Genomic DNA, 17,289 nt, shown 5'->3' with positions numbered 1-17,289 from the left:
ATGCGAAAACGACGTGTCAGGAGCGTCTCTGTGCGTGGATAACGAAAGAAACTGCATGTGATGTTTTGATAGCATTAATATGACGTCGCAAACGTAGCGTGTCCAAATGCTGGTGCTCCAACATGGTGGTTTCAGTGACGTCAATGCAAGCCATATATAGCAAAGGGAACGTTGATATTAGCAAGGGGCTTAGACAGGGACGTCCTTTGTCCCTGCCGCATATGCATTCATGCCGCACATGGTGAGGAAGGAGAAAACGCTGGAAGGTAGCAACATTGGTTTTAATCTGTCACACAGACAGGCCGGCGTGATGATTGAGCAGAAGCTTCCAGGTTTATTTTACGCTGACGATATTGTCTTATTTGCGGGCAGTCGAGATAATATACAGCGGCTGGCGGATATATGCGCAGGGCAAGGTGAAGCTCTAGGACTGGGATTTAGTGTAACGAAATGTGGATTGATGGTATTCAATGAACCCTGTGATCAGACGGTGTCAATATAGGGCCAATAAATACTGAGGGGAAGCGAATACAAGTACCTCGGAGTATATATGGGTAAATGAGGGTGATAGGTACATGGAGCTACAGGAAAAAGCCTTGGCAGCGAAAGGGAAAGTGGAATGCTGCAATTATGAAGCACAGAGCGTTATGGGGATACAATAGGTACGAGGTGCTTCGAGGTCTCTGGAAAGGTGTAATGGTTCCGGGGCTTACACTTGGGACCTCAGTGGTGTGCATGAGGTCAGAGGTGCAATCAGGAATGGGTGTGGATCAAAGGACTGTAGGACACCTCACGTTGGGCGCTCACGGGAAGACGACAAATTAGGCTGTAAAGGGCGATACAAGTTTTGAGATGAGGGAAGCTCAGAGCAAAATTAGGTTCGAAGAGAGGCTAAGGAATATGAAAGAGAGTAGATGGGCAGGGAAGGTGTTCAGGTATTTCTACAGGAAGAGCGTTGACACAGAGTGGAGAAAAAGAACTAGGAGACTCACCAGTAAATATACGGCTGGCAGTGTAAGTGATATGGCAACAAAGAGCGTTAAGTGAAAAGTCAGAGAGAATTTATTGGATGGCAGCAATGGAAAAAAATATGGATCCGAGTAACTACCGAAATAAAGAGGGAGGCATTTTATGATAATTCAAGGGGAAGTGCTCTACTGTTTGAAGCCAAATCGGGTCGCCTTAGAACGTGTAGTTATAAAGCGAGATTCAGTAAAGAAGAAGAACAATGCACATACTATGGGGAAGCTAAGGAAACGACGGAGCATGTTTTGATTTAATGTGGAGATATCCACCCAGGTGTATGTTTGAGCACGAGCCTACATGAAGCCTTGGGTTTAAGGGACAACAATGGAAAGCTGAACACGTCCACAACAGAAATAAGTAAGTGACAGAGTATTCATGGCGGAAAACTAGAGAGAAAGGACAAAAATAAATAGTGGGAAAAATAAGGACATTCTGCCATAAGGGGCAGAGAACTGGGCTGTGAATTTATGATTCCCTTTTCTTCTATAGTAAGGTCTATTTAATCGAAGTAGACAAGACATTATTAGGCCAACATAAAAAAAAAAGTTCCTTTTTTTAGGAGCCTGGTGACACACATGTCACTGCCACCTTATAAAAGGGGTGCACATAGCATCCATCCATCCATTGTAAATTCTCTGAATACTGTTGTGGTATTCCAGTACCAATGCCTCCTAAAAAAAAAACAAAAAGAACTGCCTGGAATGTGAGCCGCAAACTCACTGCCCTACCCTCGGATTTTTCTCTCCCCCTCCGGTATGGAGGCAAGCACCTCTGGTGGCATTCCCTTGCAAACACGTTATCGACGCCCAAGTTGCCTCCGAGCAGCTGCTAACGCCATGTCACGTGACTGAGCGGTATGGTGGCGAGTGCTCTCCCATGGCACCTGTTCTCAACACACGGCCGGAGGCATGGCCTCCGCAATCGGCTCCAGCAGGAGGCTTTCTATGGAACACAGAGCAATGTTCCAAACATGGAGTTAGAGAAGGCATTGCCAGTTGCTGTACGCTCCCCTTCCCGGAGCATGTGCAGGGCGCGCCAAGCTGCCGGGTGAACACACTAACTTGTATCTGCCCAGATAACCTCGTGGAGAAGCACGCTGTCTGCAAGTTGAAATTCTTTGATTTGGCACTTTTCCACACGGAGGCAGAAATGACCTCTGCAGAGAGTATTACCTTCTTTGCTGCCTACGTCCACGTTTGTGGACACGACTTCTTAAGCAAAGTACACAACAGCAGACTGCTCAGTGTCATTGAAACCTCGCGCCTTTGTTGCCCAGGGAGTCCTTTACCCATATTCCAAGGGTGAGCAGCAGAAGTCAACTTTACCGGCTGGTGTGCAGACAAAAAAAAAAAGGCAGTGTGGAGCTCGCGCAGCGCGAGGCTGCTTAGGCCTAACTACTTAAAGTTTCGCAACATTCTTTTTCTTTATACAATGTGCAAACAAAAGTAGGGGTGTGCAAATATTCGAAATTATGAATATTTTTCGAATAGTGTTTGCTATTCGATTCGATTCGCACTGGAATATTACTATTCGAACTTCCCAAAAACGAAAACAGTCAACGTCCGATTGAAAGTGACCCCTTCAGATTTTTAACATGCTTCACCTCATTACACTTTCGTATTGCGGCAAAGCTGCCTTTCAAGCTCCGTTACGTTCGAACTTTTCCAAGAGACAGTCAACGTCCGATTCGAAGTGGTCCCTAGATTTTCAATATGCTTCACCTCATCACACCCCGGTATTGCGGCAAAGCTGCCTTTCAAGCTCCGTTTGCCAACACACAGTCAACGTCCGATTGCAAGTGGTCCCTAGATTTTTCAATATGCTTCACCTCATTACATTCTCGTATTGCGGCAAAGCTGCCTTTCAAGCTCCGTTACGGTCGAACTTTGCCAAGAGACAGTCAACGTCCGATTCGAAGTGGTCCCGAGATTTTCAATATGCTTCACCTCATCACACCCCGGTATTGCGGCAAAGCTGCCTTTCAAGCTCTGCTACGGTCGCAAATGTACTAACTCAAGAAAACGCTGGTTCCAACATGGAGATGAAAGATGTGGCAGAGGTTGGGGCTCAATTAACGCTATTTTGGACCTGAAATTTGGGCAGGAAGTTCGAAAAATCGGAAGCCAAAGCATTCTAGCATCCGAAATTTCAGATGTTCTTGTATATCCACGTCTATGATGCAGATTTGGAACTCTGGACTTGAAGGGAGCACACCCTTGTCCGCCACATCATTTGGGCTTCCACAGAAGTTGAGAGAGGAGGAGAGGCTGAGGAAATGGCATCTTTGCCTATCACGTGTAAAGTGTTGTCGGCAACACTTTGGTTGCACCAAATCATGTACATAAATACAATTCGGTCCCTACATTGCCTCATTCTTGATAAGACAACTATGAAATGCCACCCCACCAGTACTTCATCAACCTAGTGAAAAGAAACACTTTCATGTGGCTATCTCATAAGAATATACTTAGGAATCCTCTCTAACTTTTTTTTCTGCAATTTCGTTTCGAAGTATTCGAAAAATATTTTAGAAATATTCGAGAAATATTCGAAAATATTCTATTCGATTCGCACTCACACTTCAATATTCGAATTTGCTTCGCACCCAGAATTTTGCTATTCGCACAGCTCTAAACAAAAGTTATGCTATTGCTCTTTGGGAATCATCAAAAATATTTAAAGCACTGAGAGCCAGAATGTGCGATTATCGGGGGTGTTTTGTTACCATGCATGTTTGCAACTAATGTCACCATTTGTGGAAATCCATTTTTGCCCTTTGAAACTAATTTTTGTCACAATGTTTTTTCTTTGCACTTGTGGAACTATCTGAAATAAAGTTTTGCTAACTGCATCACTTTTTCTTGCCTACAAGTAGTTTTGGTAGTAATTAGGTTACGTCAAGCAGCCAGCCTTGGCGAGCATCACCGTGAAAAAAAAAGTCAGGCATGCAAACAAACCTAACTTTTTTTATCTAGAGAGAGCCAGAGACCACAAACGACGCTCTATGCAAGGTAGTCGAAGGCTGGATCACGCAAGCGCTAGCCTCCAAGCATGCCCGCACTTGGCAAGCATGATGTAACTCTGCGACGCCATTCCCTTCACTTTTTCCATTGCAGTATCGGCCCAACAAGTGACATCTTAATGATAGCATATTGGCCGAGAAAGTTTGTTCAGCAGCACTGCATAGCTTTGCCTGCGTGCTCATAGTGATGAGGTGTTGGACCGAAACTACTTGTTTTTGGAATCAATCGCGCTGTGTGGGCCTCCTCGCTCCACTTTAAAAGGGCCCTGCAACACTTTTTCAGCATGGTCTGAAAACGCTGCTGATCAGTAGTCGAGGCACCTGAGTACACGTGATCCAAACATTATAGTGCGGCACGCGGCCTGGAATTTACAATTAATTCTCAAAGTCAGCTAGAAATCGCTCGCTCTTCTCTCGACAAATGACCGCGCCATAACCCAAAGTCCACGGCTTTGGCCGATTTGAGCATCGTGAGCTGCATTGTTATCGTGGCCGCCGTGGAATACCGCCACGTGCCAATAAGTACGCTGGCGATCACACTGAAAGAAAGTGCTTAAAGTCATGACGTGCGCTGATGAACGGACGCATCTTTTTTGCCCTCTTGTCACCCCTCCCCCGGCACAGCAGCGTGCTCGCACGTATGAAATGAGAGATGAAGCACTTAAAGCGTGCGGTAAATCCCTGTAACTCTGCTCATACTTGACGGATTCTAAAACTTTTTGCGGCAGTCGATTTGTGAGGCAATAAGCTCTTTTAATGAAGCCATTCGATGATTACTTCGAAAAGTGTTGCAGGGCCCCTTTAAAAAGAAAGGGTATTTTTGGGGTGTCTTTCTGAAACAACAATAACCGTTAATTATCGGAGATGGTTTTGGGGCCATTTAAAGATGAAGCTTAAGCATCTCCCGAAATTTTCAGTTGCTTTTTTATAAGTTTGTTTTTGCTCCAGTTATTTTCATTGTTAGGTGAAGTGCGGGCAGGGTTGCCACTGACTTTCGAGAAAATGTCGCGAAACGACAAGCAAAAAGTCGCCAAAAGTCGCCATTTTTTTTACAAATTTCGCCAAAAAAGTCGCCATCCTAGATATGTGCGGCATACATAGTAATAAAACTTTCCACTCACGTATAGCCCCGTAGAATACAGTACCATCCAAGACCCTTAAATTATATTGACGTTTCTCAATGCCAGTTGTATCGCCCGCTTCACCATGGGAGTGCATGGTGCTGCTTCTCCGACTAGCCGCAAGATGTGCGTGGTGGCGCAAGGGTGAATGAATGAAGCGCTCATGATATCCTTCCATCCCTGTCGGCTCGTTTCAAAGGTAAAAGTGTGGTAAACCTTGGGCGAAAACCGTGAAAGCGCTGTTTGTAGACAGCTTTACGTACCTTTATATGAATTAAAAAGGATTAAAAAGTTCATTGACGGTAACACGACAGAATTCTTGCAGGAACCGATCATTAGTGAGACTTACACTTTTTAAGTGTGAACTGATATGATAAAGGACGCCACCGACCCTTTCTTATAGTGACTTATATCTACACGTGTCAATCCAATGCGTTAATAATGAACAGGTAGACAATGTAGAATGTTTATAGCAATTGTTTTCATTGCGCACGCTCACCGAGAACAGCGGAAAATGCCTCGATAAATAAGCTAAATTGGGGGTACTGCAACAGTGAATAAGTCGCCAAGCTATTCATAACAGTTGGAGCTTTGTCGGAACAAATGGTCGGAACACGTGGCCAACCCGTCGTCTAGCCCCTTCAGAAGCGAAACTTTAGAGAAGCTTAAAGCACCTAAAGCTATATACTTATAGTGAAACACTGTCCCGTCGCGGTTTGCGAGGCAGTCCGCTGACTTACATTTTGCTAAAATGTCGCTGGGGGACATTCGAGTACCTGCTGCATTTAGATGAATTGAGGAGATAACACGAGTTACAGGACGGACATACCGAATGGCGCGTAATGTGCACGTTCTACTCGTGGTTCTAAAACCAAGAAAAATACCGGGAATGTTGCCGCTCATTCATTGGAAAGACACTGAACTTAGGATGCATTACTCAGTGGAGACCTAAGCCGAAAATCGCCAAAAATTCGCCATGTCGCCATTCATAATTTTAGGTCGCCCTGGGCCCCTCAAATTCGCCAATTTGGCGAAAAGTAGCCACCATTGGCAACCCTGAGTGCGGGGCACACTGTCGATGAGATGAGACATATTGTACATCTTCCCTAGATCTGCGCATGATAGCAACCCAGAGATGTGCCCCACTCTGCCTGCTTATAACATATCCCAGATTCACTGATGGCACGTACAAAAAGTGCATGTTAGAAGAAAAAAAAAACCACGCACTTGTCAGCCCAAACAAAAAAAGATAGAGGTTAATAACTAAACTCTGTTGAGTGAGTTAAAGAATGGCTAAAAATCACATAAAAGTTAATGCAAGGTAGTGTGCATACTGGATGAAACCCACACAAGGACAAATTCTCAGGAATATATAGGGCCAACATACTCGTGGTTTGCCCAGCAGAAGTGAAGGATGATGAGCCGCCAAACACATTCTTGCCAGAGGCATCTGTCGCTGGCTTTGCTCCAAGGCCAGAGAGGAAACCAGAGCCACCTCCACCAAACAGAGTCGAGCCACTTCCTTGCTGTTGCTGTTCTTGCGACTGCTGACCAAAGGTGCTGAAAGAAGAGTAACAGTGTTTTAAGCATTAAATGCACATGCATTCTGTGTACAAATGGCTTCAACGGCTTAAGGGTCACGCATCTTTTGAAACAGGTGCAATGATGAGCCCCATATACATTTAATGCCGGGAGTAGTAGTTAAGATGGTGCAGCCAGTAGTAGTTCAGATGGTATTGCTTAATAAAGCCACTAAAAAAAAAAAGAGAACAAATACAGGGAGCAAAATATTTGCTGTTGTGCATAAAATTAACCCTGATGTCCAACAATGGGCACCTGAACAGAAAGTTTCCCAGCTCAAATTAATTACCATGCATTGAAAATGTCTCTTCACACCTTTTCTCCAAGTACCATAAATTATTTGACTCTTTCTTAAGGTATTACTTGCTCTCTCATGTACTGAAAATGTGACCAACATATGTTAATTAGAATAACTACATTTTCAGCACTTTGCTACAACCACTCCCACTGACAGGCATTCGGCATTGTTCAATGCTTCCATCCATTGTATATTTAGTATCTTTAGAATTTCAACATAATTCAATTTGTTTTAGGAAATATTTTTCAACTTCTGTTCAGGCTAAAAGCTCTTCAAAGACATACATTTGTATGAACCCTGCTGTCTTCATAGTATGTACGAAAATGCAACGACTTGTCTGTGCATGGGCACAATCAATATGCTCAGCATCGTAAAGGGAATGGCAACCGTTTTTCAAACAACCAGTTTCATATTTCACAACGAAAAGGTCATCCTCAGAAGTGTATATCTGTAGTGGTTATTCCAGAAACATGTGGATATATTGTAATCAGAATTTTTTAATTTGAGCAAGCTCTAAAATATCGGAGTCCCTAGAGCAGCACAAGCGAGAGCGATTCCTATTGCCTGCCTTACAGACTAGGAAAGTAGAATAAGGGGTGGTTATCGCAAGAACGAGTGCAACTTTCGTTGACTAACCAGCTTTCAACCTTATCAACTACTGTTGATAATAAAAGGCTGCTGCAAATACGGTTTGCTGCTGTACGCACACCACTTGGATTTCTATTGCCTTGTTTTTCTGAGGCAATGCATGAAAAATGGTGTCTATGATGTGCTTCTGGCTCTGAAATTGCTTCCAGCAAATGCAATTAGAAAAGTGCAGCCTTCCAGATCTGTCACTGTTGACCATGCAGAACTGTAGCTGGGGCATGTGTTTGGACACAACCTCCTAGCACATATTGATGCCCAGCTTATGCCTACATGAAGATTTAGCTGTGTATTGTAAGTTGTACAAAAAAATGTATTGCATTTTAATATTAAATAAAGGTACAATAGCCAATACACTACACTAATAGAGAGGTCATGTGACAGCGTATCCTACCTTGGTTCATGCTCTGCAACGCGGAGTGCAAAACGTCATTTCTTGCAATGAGTTAAATATACAAATCGTCTTTTAATAAAGAAGACAGGACTTATTTCACTTACTAAAGGACACATCCTTTTAATGGTGAGGATATCTTGATTGGTGTACAGAACGGATGTCTGTCCCTTTAACTTATGGCAAGTCCACTGCATCAAATAATTTGCTTAAATTTGTACAAGGTTGCAAAAGAATCCCTGAATGCGCAATAAGGCAATGACTGCCTTCAAAGAAGACAACGGGCACATAAATTTCTCCTGAAACTATGTAACTGTGGCAATATGGGCAAAGTTTTTGTTTTGTCAGTGTCACAGCTTCGGCATTTTTTTAATCTACTCTAAAAAAAATCTTCAGATGAACCAGAAGGTTCTGCTAATGCTAACAAAAATGCTGCTATTTTCCTTGTCCAGTTGTTTTATGAGTCAAGACAGCTGCAACCCTTTCTTGATACAATCTAGACTTACAAACAATCCTAATTCTTTAATGTTAATGAGCTCACTCGCACCTCCCCCCGCCCCCAACCCTGGCACAAAAATAAAAGATAAATTGAGGAAAGAAAAATAACTTGTGTAAAAAGAAGGCACAGTACTTCCAGGCATAAGCTGCACACATCTGCAAGCACTAATGGCTTTATGTGCATGTGTGCACAAGTGCATTCTCATGCTCTCATGAACGTATGTTCCATGGTTCACAAGAATTGGCATGCATGTATGCATGCACTCATGCTAAACATAACGCAGGTCGCTAATCTGCTTTAGCATGCTTCAGCATTCATGCATGTCCTACAAGTACTTAGGACCATGATTTACCTCGCAGCCTGCGGCTGGCCAAATGTTGGAGCACTGGACTGGCCAAAGAGGCTGCAATAAGTACTCATACAATTAAAGTCTATCAAGAGATACAATAGAAGGCAGGGGTCATTAATATGCATGAATTCAGTGGACATATGCTCAGTCGCTGAGCTACTGCCTCGTGTCGTCATTCCCCCGCCCGTTTTTACCTATATAAGTAAACCTAAATGTAAGGACATAAATGTTGCAAAAAATTAATGTGTTACAATTGGGAAACTGTAGTAACATTTTAAAAACATATTCTAATGCTTCTGCTAACAGGTAAGAAGCCTGAGCAACACAGAGATATAATTTCTCCCCTGCTGATCTAAAATATTAAAACAGTAGAGGGGCACTAAAGCAAATATAGTCACACCTCGATATAGTGAAAATGGATATAAAGAATCATCCGATACAATGTACATTTCAATTTTTCCTTCACCTACATTAGCATGCAATGAATATATGCTTGTAATGAATATCGGATATACCGAAGAGGACTAGTTGAAAGGATTTATGGAAAGTATCTGAGCAACCTGGACTTCACAGGCACTCATTGTCCAGCTCGGCAACAATGGCGATGACCAACAACAAATAATTGAGGACCTCAACCATCAAAGTTCCAAGATCTGAAGATTAACAGGCATATTACAGCAATTGATGAGGATAAATGTTGGACAGCAACACAAGGTTCAATAAAGACACTGTTCGAGGGACAAGGATCATAGTTCTGAACATCTGTGGAGCTTTAGGATGTCCCCATAGTGTGGCACACGAGTATTACTGCATTCCATCCTACCAGGACGCAGCGACTGCTGCTGAGATAAAACTTTGATGAGAGTTTGTAATTAGTAATAAGTTCAACATACTGCCAGAATTTTGGGTAATAAATAGACACGATAATATAGGCAACACCAGTAGACTACTCTTTTACAAATGTATCTATATTTCTTTGCAACAGAAACTTTTTAAATAGAAAGAATGATTGCCAAACTTCTTCCAAACTTTGGGCCTAATCTGTAGTGAAAATGATACCGTTGAATGATGCCATATTCTGCATCGTTTTAGTTCATTTGGGCCCTCTTCATGAAGAATGAGCCCACATAGCCTTCGATCCAGCCTGAAACTTAATCATGCATTTCTGCACCAATTATTGTGAACTCAGCAGGCTAATGTGAGTAGAAAGGCACTAATCAGTAGGTATTACATACTCCAACACCTAATATATGCACACGTTTTTCCGCAGAACACTAGTCTCTAAATTTGGTTTTGTCACAGTTCTCTCTGCAGGCATGGACCCAGGGTGGATGTCTGGATGTCCTGACACCCCCACCCCTCCTCCCACTAAGGTTTCCACGTCACCCGTCACTAACAGGGTGATGGCCCAATAGCAAAAAATCTTGCCACCAGCACTCTTCAAACTTGGTTTTTGCAAGTTCTACCAGTGGTAGCAGCCATGTAGAAGTAAAGCTGGCTTGCAAGCTTAGATCTTTTTCACAGGGGTGTCGTGTCGTGAAGTTGCTGTAGTTATTTTTTCTCATGAACAACGTGGACCTCCCGGTGTCATCCATGTCTTACTCATCCTGTTGGTGGCATCGAGCGAATGAGGAGACATCCCGCTTGTCAAGCACGGTGACGTCCACATGGGCGCCTTCACGACTGATTAACTTAGTTCCATCTCGGGGTGTCATCAGTTGCCTCTTACCGTTACCTGGAAAAGTCAGGGGATGTGGCGGAGAGGTGTCGACAGCACCAACGCGAATACAGACAGTGAAAGGAGGGCCGTGCAAAAGTGGAGAATCGTTGAAAGACCATGAAAGGCCAGTAATTTGTCACCATACGAATATTGTGGCCCCACGAAATTTCTTTTACTCGAACTCTTGGTGTGTTTGGTCAAAGTGGGTGAAGAGGATAAAAGATGGCTTCAGCGAGTTCAGGGTGCGCAGGACCGGACCAAGCAGAGACTGCACCATCTTTCCTTGAGTTTTACGTTGTCTCTTGTCAGAGTGCTCCAGTGTACAGTCAAATCTTGATCAACTTAAGCAGTATATAAATCAACTTAATGTGCACCCTGTCCGTTGGTGTTTGTCTGTTTGCCCTTGAATGGTGTGTAGCAACTACCCAGAATTCACAGAAGAGGATATCAACATTTTTTTTCTCATGTGTCCAAGCGTTTGTGTCAAGACACTGAAGCCAGCAAAGCTAAATATGCATCCCAAAAAACCATATAACTATGCTCTTTGTTTTTATGGGTTTTCATTTGCTTCAAGTGTGGGATTTAAGATGCATAATCTTCAATCTTACAATCAGGTTTTCGTAGGCAGACAGGTATTGGCCGTTACATTTGCAAAATAATAAAATTGGTGATAAACTAGAACTTAAGTTAGAAAAATAAGATGCAGTATTTGCACGAGCAAACTTCAACATAAGAAATATGTAACAGCAGCTCTTTCTCCTAAAAGTTGAATCCCCCGATTTTCATTCGTAGATACACAATATTATCACTCATTCTTTTAAGTACTGAGGACATCAATTACAAATTGCCCACCTTGCTCTGGCAAAACCGGATTTACACGGTGTTTTCCAACAAGACCTTTGAGCTATTGTGAAGCTCAAGTAGCTGCATTACCTATGAATTACTTAGAACTTCTGTCTTCTAAACTTTTGTCTTTCATCATGTTCTAATGTGGGCCCTTATTTTACGTCAAGCACAACACAATTGTCTTCACACTAGGGTACCTTTCAAGTACATATTTTATACTAGTTTTATGCAATTTTTGGGTCCCGAACAGACCCATAAGCGCAAACATCGGTGTTGCGGTCTTATTAGCCCTGAGAGCGAACACTGGCGGCGCGGCAGTCGCAGCGATGTGACGTCATGGCAAGGACTCGCTGGCTCCACAGCCGATGATCGCCTTTTTCTGAGCCCGACGTGCACCCGCTCTTTCTCAAAACAGTGGTGGTTACTGCTTGCTTGCGATGCAAATCTCCCAAGGTAGAAGGTGGACGTTTTCACTACTAGCGAAAGTTTAGTAAGCTGCAGAAAGTTTGAATAATATAGCTTATAATGGGCAAACTCCCGTCCGAACGGAAGATATTTGTTGCAAGAAGCAAGACATTGTTGTTTTCACCGCGTATATACTCCAGGAAATCGGTTCTAAAGAAACATTTACGTTAATAGTTCTAACTTCATTACAACTTGGCGTACATTGCACGGTTAGAACATGGGTCCCGAAGAGTTACAAATAAAATAAGGACGTTGTCTATTCACTAACTACTGTGGTTTGTCGCACAAGTTATGTCGGCCTCGTTAGATTATCTAGGTTATTTGAGAAAGTTGCGCTTTCTGCTATAGAAGACTTTTGATGAATCTGTCCATCACGAAGAATCACTTAATATATCCGCAACGTTAAATAAAATAATGCTTCCACACAAAACGGTTTCGGAAACACTGAGGTGTTAGTATACCTGGATTTTGTAATGATTTCTTCTGAACAGTCGTCTGGGATTATGTGGCCGTGTACTCTGATTTGCATGGACTGGGGGTCCGATCAACCGCCGCATCACAAGTGGTAATATTAAATTCACATGCGAGCACTGTTGATAGCAATCGCTTCCAAAACAAACTCCTAAAAGTCAAAATGAGCGTTCTGAACTGTTTCGGTGGCGTTTCTCAGTGATGTGGCTCACGTAATAATTAAACGTTCTTCGCCTTAATGAGTCAACGACTGGTCTCGCACGTCATGTCCACATACAGGTTGATGATGGTCAGGGGTAATCAAATGCAAGAAAAATTAGTTTACGTGCTGGCTATCTAACTTGATGCTTACGAGTGTAATAGTGCGCCCTTGACGATGCGGCACGAAGATAGACCTGACAGCAATAAGAAGTGTCCGCAATTAACATCAATTTGTTTTTGCAGTGAAATGAAGCTCCGAAATTATTCTGGCAAAAGCATGAAACTAAACAACGTGATGAGTGAGTGAGTACACAACAAAAACAAGCACAACTGCAGCGGCATTCTAGGGAAAGCACTTTCAAGATATTGTCACGTGGTCGTGACGTCGACGAAGACAGCAGTCAGCACGTCCGAGATGAAACTGTTTATTTGGCCGAACTTGTGGCCGGGAAAATGAAAGTCAAACTACAGCAATACACTGATAGCGTCGAACAGAGCGTCGACCGTCGATCAACTCACGAGCGGTCAAGTGCGTCGGCTTTTATACAGACGCTATCGAACTTTCCAGAGATATCGCTGGTGGCGGCGTTATCTCTCGATAGAGCTGGAACATTTGCGTGCGGCGCGAAACCTTAACAAAACGATCTACTACAATCGAGAAGCTTCCCGAACACTGCTTTGCGGACAGCCTCGAGCGTTGATAACCGTCCTTGCTGGTCAAACCCAAAAAACATAAAATAAAACAAGAAGTGGGCGTGGCATTGCCCCCCTCTGAAAAAGCATCGTCCCGATGCTTGTGAAAGATCAAAGAAGAGAGAAAGAAAAAGAAACAAGTGCATACATAAATAAATTACAACAACAAAGGTAAAAGTAGAGTCCCCAGGTTCGCTAACGTGCAAAAAACGGCTTAAGGCGCACGACATGAACGACTTCACGTCGTGCGCGGCGTCGCTGGGAGTTCGTAATGCCGTCCGGGATGACCTCGTAGTCCAGAGCGCCGAGACGTCGAAGAACCTTGTATGGTCCGAAGTATCGCCGAAGGAGTTTTTCGCTAAGCCCACGTCGGTGTATCGGCGTCCAGACCCAGACACGGTCACCGGGCTGGTATTCCACGAAGCGTCGTCGAAGATTGTAGCGACGGCTGTCGGTGTGCTGCTGGGTCTTGATGCGCAGTCGGGCGAGCTGTCGAGCTTCCTCGGCACGTTGTAAGTAAGCGGCGGCGTCGAGGTTTTCTTCGTTGGTGACGTTCGGTAGCATGGCGTCGAGCGTCGTCGCCGGGCTCCTTCCGTAGACCAACTTGTACGGCGTCATCTGCGTCGTTTCTTGGACGGCCGTGTTGTAAGCGAAGGTCACGTACGGAAGGACGGCGTCCCACGTCTTGTGCTCAACGTCGACGTACATGGCCAGCATGTCGGCGATGGTCTTATTAAGACGCTCCGTGAGGCCATTGGTCTGCGGGTGGTAGGCGGTGGTGCGGCGGTGGCTCGTCTCGCTGTATTTTAAGATCGCCTGAGTTAGGTCCGCAGTAAAGGCGGTACCTCTGTCTGTGATGAGGACCTCTGGGGCGCCATGACGCAAGACGATGTTCTCCATGAAGAACTTGGCTACCTCGGCGGCACTGCCTTTGGGCAGGGCCTTTGTCTCGGCGTAGCGGGTGAGGTAGTCAGTTGCTACGACGATCCACTTGTTGCCGGAAGTCGACGTCGGGAACGGCCCCAGTAGGTCCATCCCGATTTGCTGGAACGGCCGGTGAGGTGGTTCGATTGGCTGCAGAAGTCCCGCGGGCCTCGTCGGCGGTGTCTTCCGTCGCTGGCAATCTCGGCAAGTCTTAACGTAGTGGGCGACGTCGGCAGCAAGGCGTGGCCAGTAGTATTTTTCCTGTATTCTGGCGAGCGTGCGGGAAATACCGAGGTGCCCAGCCGTCGGGTCGTCGTGTAGGGCCTGGAGGACCTCTGGTCGCAATGATGAGGGCACGGCAAGAAGGTAGTCGGTTCGAAGTGCCGAAAAGTTCTTCATGAGAACGCCGTTCCGTAAGAAAAACGACGGTAGTGCTCGCTTGAATACCTTCGGAACAACGGCGGTCTTGCACTCGAGGTACTCCATAAGGCCCCCCAGTTCCGCGTCGGCTCGTTGCTTTTCGGCGAAGTCGTCGGCACTTATAGTTCCGTGGAAGCAGTCGTCATCGTCCTCTTGCGGCGGCGCGTCGACGGGGGCTCGGGACAGGCAGTCGGCGTCAGAGTGCTTTCGTCCGGACTTGTACACGACGGTAATGTCAAATTCTTGAAGCCTGAGACTCCATCGTGCGAGACGACCAGAAGGGTCCTTCAAGTTAGCTAGCCAACATAAGGCGTGATGGTCACTGACAACTTTGAAGGGCCTGCCATAGAGGTAGGGGCGAAACTTTGACGTAGCCCAGATGATGGCTAGGCATTCCTTTTCTGTTGTGGAATAGTTGGCTTCTGCATTGGATAGTGACCGGCTAGCATAACTGATAACCCTTTCAAGCCCGTCAGTCTTTTGCACAAGGACGGCACCGAGTCCTACGCTGCTTGCGTCGGTGTGTATTTCCGTATCGGCGCAATCGTTGAAATGCGCAAGTATGGGTGGCGTCTGCAGGCGTCGTTTAAGTTCTTGAAATGCTTGCACTTGCGCCGTTTCCCACCTGAATTCCACGTTAGCCTTCGTGAGAAGCGTCAGTGGTTCGGCGATCCGTGAAAAGTTTTTGACGAAGCGTCTGTAATAGGCGCATAAGCCGAGAAATCGGCGCACTGCCTTCTTGTCGGTGGGTGGCGCGAAGTCGGCGATGGCAGCTGTTTTTCGCGGGTCTGGGCGCACTCCAGACTTGCTGATCACATGACCCAGAAACAGGAGCTCGTCGTATGCGAATCGGCACTTTTCTGGCTTCAGGGTCAATCCAGAGGTTTTGATTGCTTGAAGTACTGCCTGAAGCCGCCGGAGATGCTCGTCGAAGGACGAGGAAAACACGACGTCGTCCAAATACACAAGGCACGTCTGCCACTTTAATCCGCCCAGTACGGTGTCCATGACGCGCTGGAACGTCGCAGGTGCCGAGCAAAGACCGAAAGGCATGACCTTGAACTCAAAGAGGCCGTCGGGCGTTATAAAAGCGGTCTTTTCTCGATCTCTTTCGTCTACTTCGATCTGCCAATAGCCGGTCTTGAGGTCCATCGACGAAAAGTACGTCGCGTTGTGAAGTCGATACAGGGTGTCGTCTATCCGTGGGAGGGGGTACACGTCCTTCTTCGTGATTTTATTCAGGCGCCGATAATCAACGCAGAAGCGCAGTGTCCCGTCCTTCTTCACTAACACCACAGGTGATGCCCAGGGACTCTTTGAAGGCTGGATGATGTCGTCGCGAAGCATTTCGTCCACTTGTATGGCCTCACGTTCTCACGTCGAAACTCTGTAGGGGCTCTGTCGGAGTGGTCGAGAATTTTCTTCTGTTATAATTCGGTGCTTAGCAAGGGGCGTTTGTCGGACCCGAGATGACGACGAGAAACAGTCCTTGTATTGCAGGAGCAGGGTTTTGAGCTGGTCTTGCTTGACCTTCGGAAGGCTCGGGTTGACGTCAAAATCCGGTTCGGGACCTCTATTCATCGAAGCAGGTTCGGCAGCATCGAAGAGGGCGAAAGCATCGCTGGCGGCTACACATTCGTCGATGTAGGCAACCGTCGCACCCATGTTGAGGTGCCTATATTCGTGGCTGAAGTTTGTCAGCAGTACCTTTGCTTTACCGTCATTCAGCTCGGCGATACCTCTTGCGACGCAAATTTGACGGTTCAGGAGCAGTTGCTGATCGCCGTCGATTACGCCTTCAAGGTTCGCAGGTTTTTCGGTGCCGACGGAAATAATGACGCTGGAGCGTGGCGGAACGGTCACCTGCTCTTCTATCACCTTCAGTGCATGGTTCCCTGGCGTCGCGTGGGGTGGGAGCGCTTTGTCTGAGCTTAGTGTTATCGACTCAGACCTCAGGTCGATAACGGCGCCGTGGTCACTTAGGAAGTCCATTCCGAGTATCACATCCCTGGAGCAGTTTCGTAGGATTACGAAGCTCGCAGGATAAGTCCGGCTATTGATGGTGACTCTCGCCGTGCAGATACCAATCGGCGTTATCAGGTGGCCTCCAGCTGTCCGGATTTCGGGTCCACTCCAAGCGGTCTTTACTTTCTTCAGCTTGGTGGCGAATGGCCCACTGACGACGGAATAGTCGGCTCCGGTGTCGACGAGAGCTGTGACGCTGTGGCCGTCGATAAGAACATTGAGGTCGCTAGTCCGTCGTCTTGCGTTGCGGTTAGGTCGTGGCGTCGGATCACGGCTTTGTCGATTGGTCCCGCTGTTTCGACGTTGCGTCGTCAGGTTTTCTTCGGGCCGCGAAATTTCGTCGTGAGGGCTCCGTCCGGTTTGCGTCGTGTTCTGAAGGTCTCGTCGCGTTGTCGTCGGCGGCGGCCGCGGAGGATCTTCGGCATTTCGTCGTACAGCAACCGCACCTCCATCGGTTGCTGCCCTTAGTTTCCCGGATACGGGCTAGGCGACCGGCCCCGGTTTGGGCCAGTGTACTGCCGGCGGTGCGGTGACATGTAGCGGCCGGGCGACGGCGATCGGGAAGGTCGTCGTTCTTGCCACTGTGTTCCGG

At 46.0% G+C, this 17,289-nt stretch overlaps 1 protein-coding gene across 3 annotated transcripts in view; it reads right to left on the bottom strand.

Moving 5' to 3' along the window:
* LOC119397885 (nuclear pore complex protein Nup214) overlaps positions 1–17,289 on the bottom strand; it is a 188,166-nt gene that overhangs the window by 31,873 nt on the left and 139,004 nt on the right. For 2 of the 3 annotated variants that reach the window (XM_037665206.2, XM_049416428.1), the window contains exons 27-28: positions 8,936–8,986; positions 6,557–6,729 (exon numbers count right to left, since the gene is read on the bottom strand). In XM_037665206.2, the coding sequence (XP_037521134.1) occupies positions 6,557–6,729; positions 8,936–8,986 (224 nt within the window). The remainder of the gene's footprint in view (positions 1–6,556; positions 6,730–8,935; positions 8,987–17,289) is intronic. The other variant, XM_037665210.2, reaches the window with a different exon arrangement.

The sequence above is a fragment of the Rhipicephalus sanguineus genome, chromosome 1 (assembly GCF_013339695.2).
Source record: "Rhipicephalus sanguineus isolate Rsan-2018 chromosome 1, BIME_Rsan_1.4, whole genome shotgun sequence".
Taxonomy (NCBI): Eukaryota; Metazoa; Arthropoda; class Arachnida; order Ixodida; family Ixodidae; genus Rhipicephalus; species Rhipicephalus sanguineus.
This window is presented reverse-complemented; position numbering and strand designations above follow the sequence as displayed.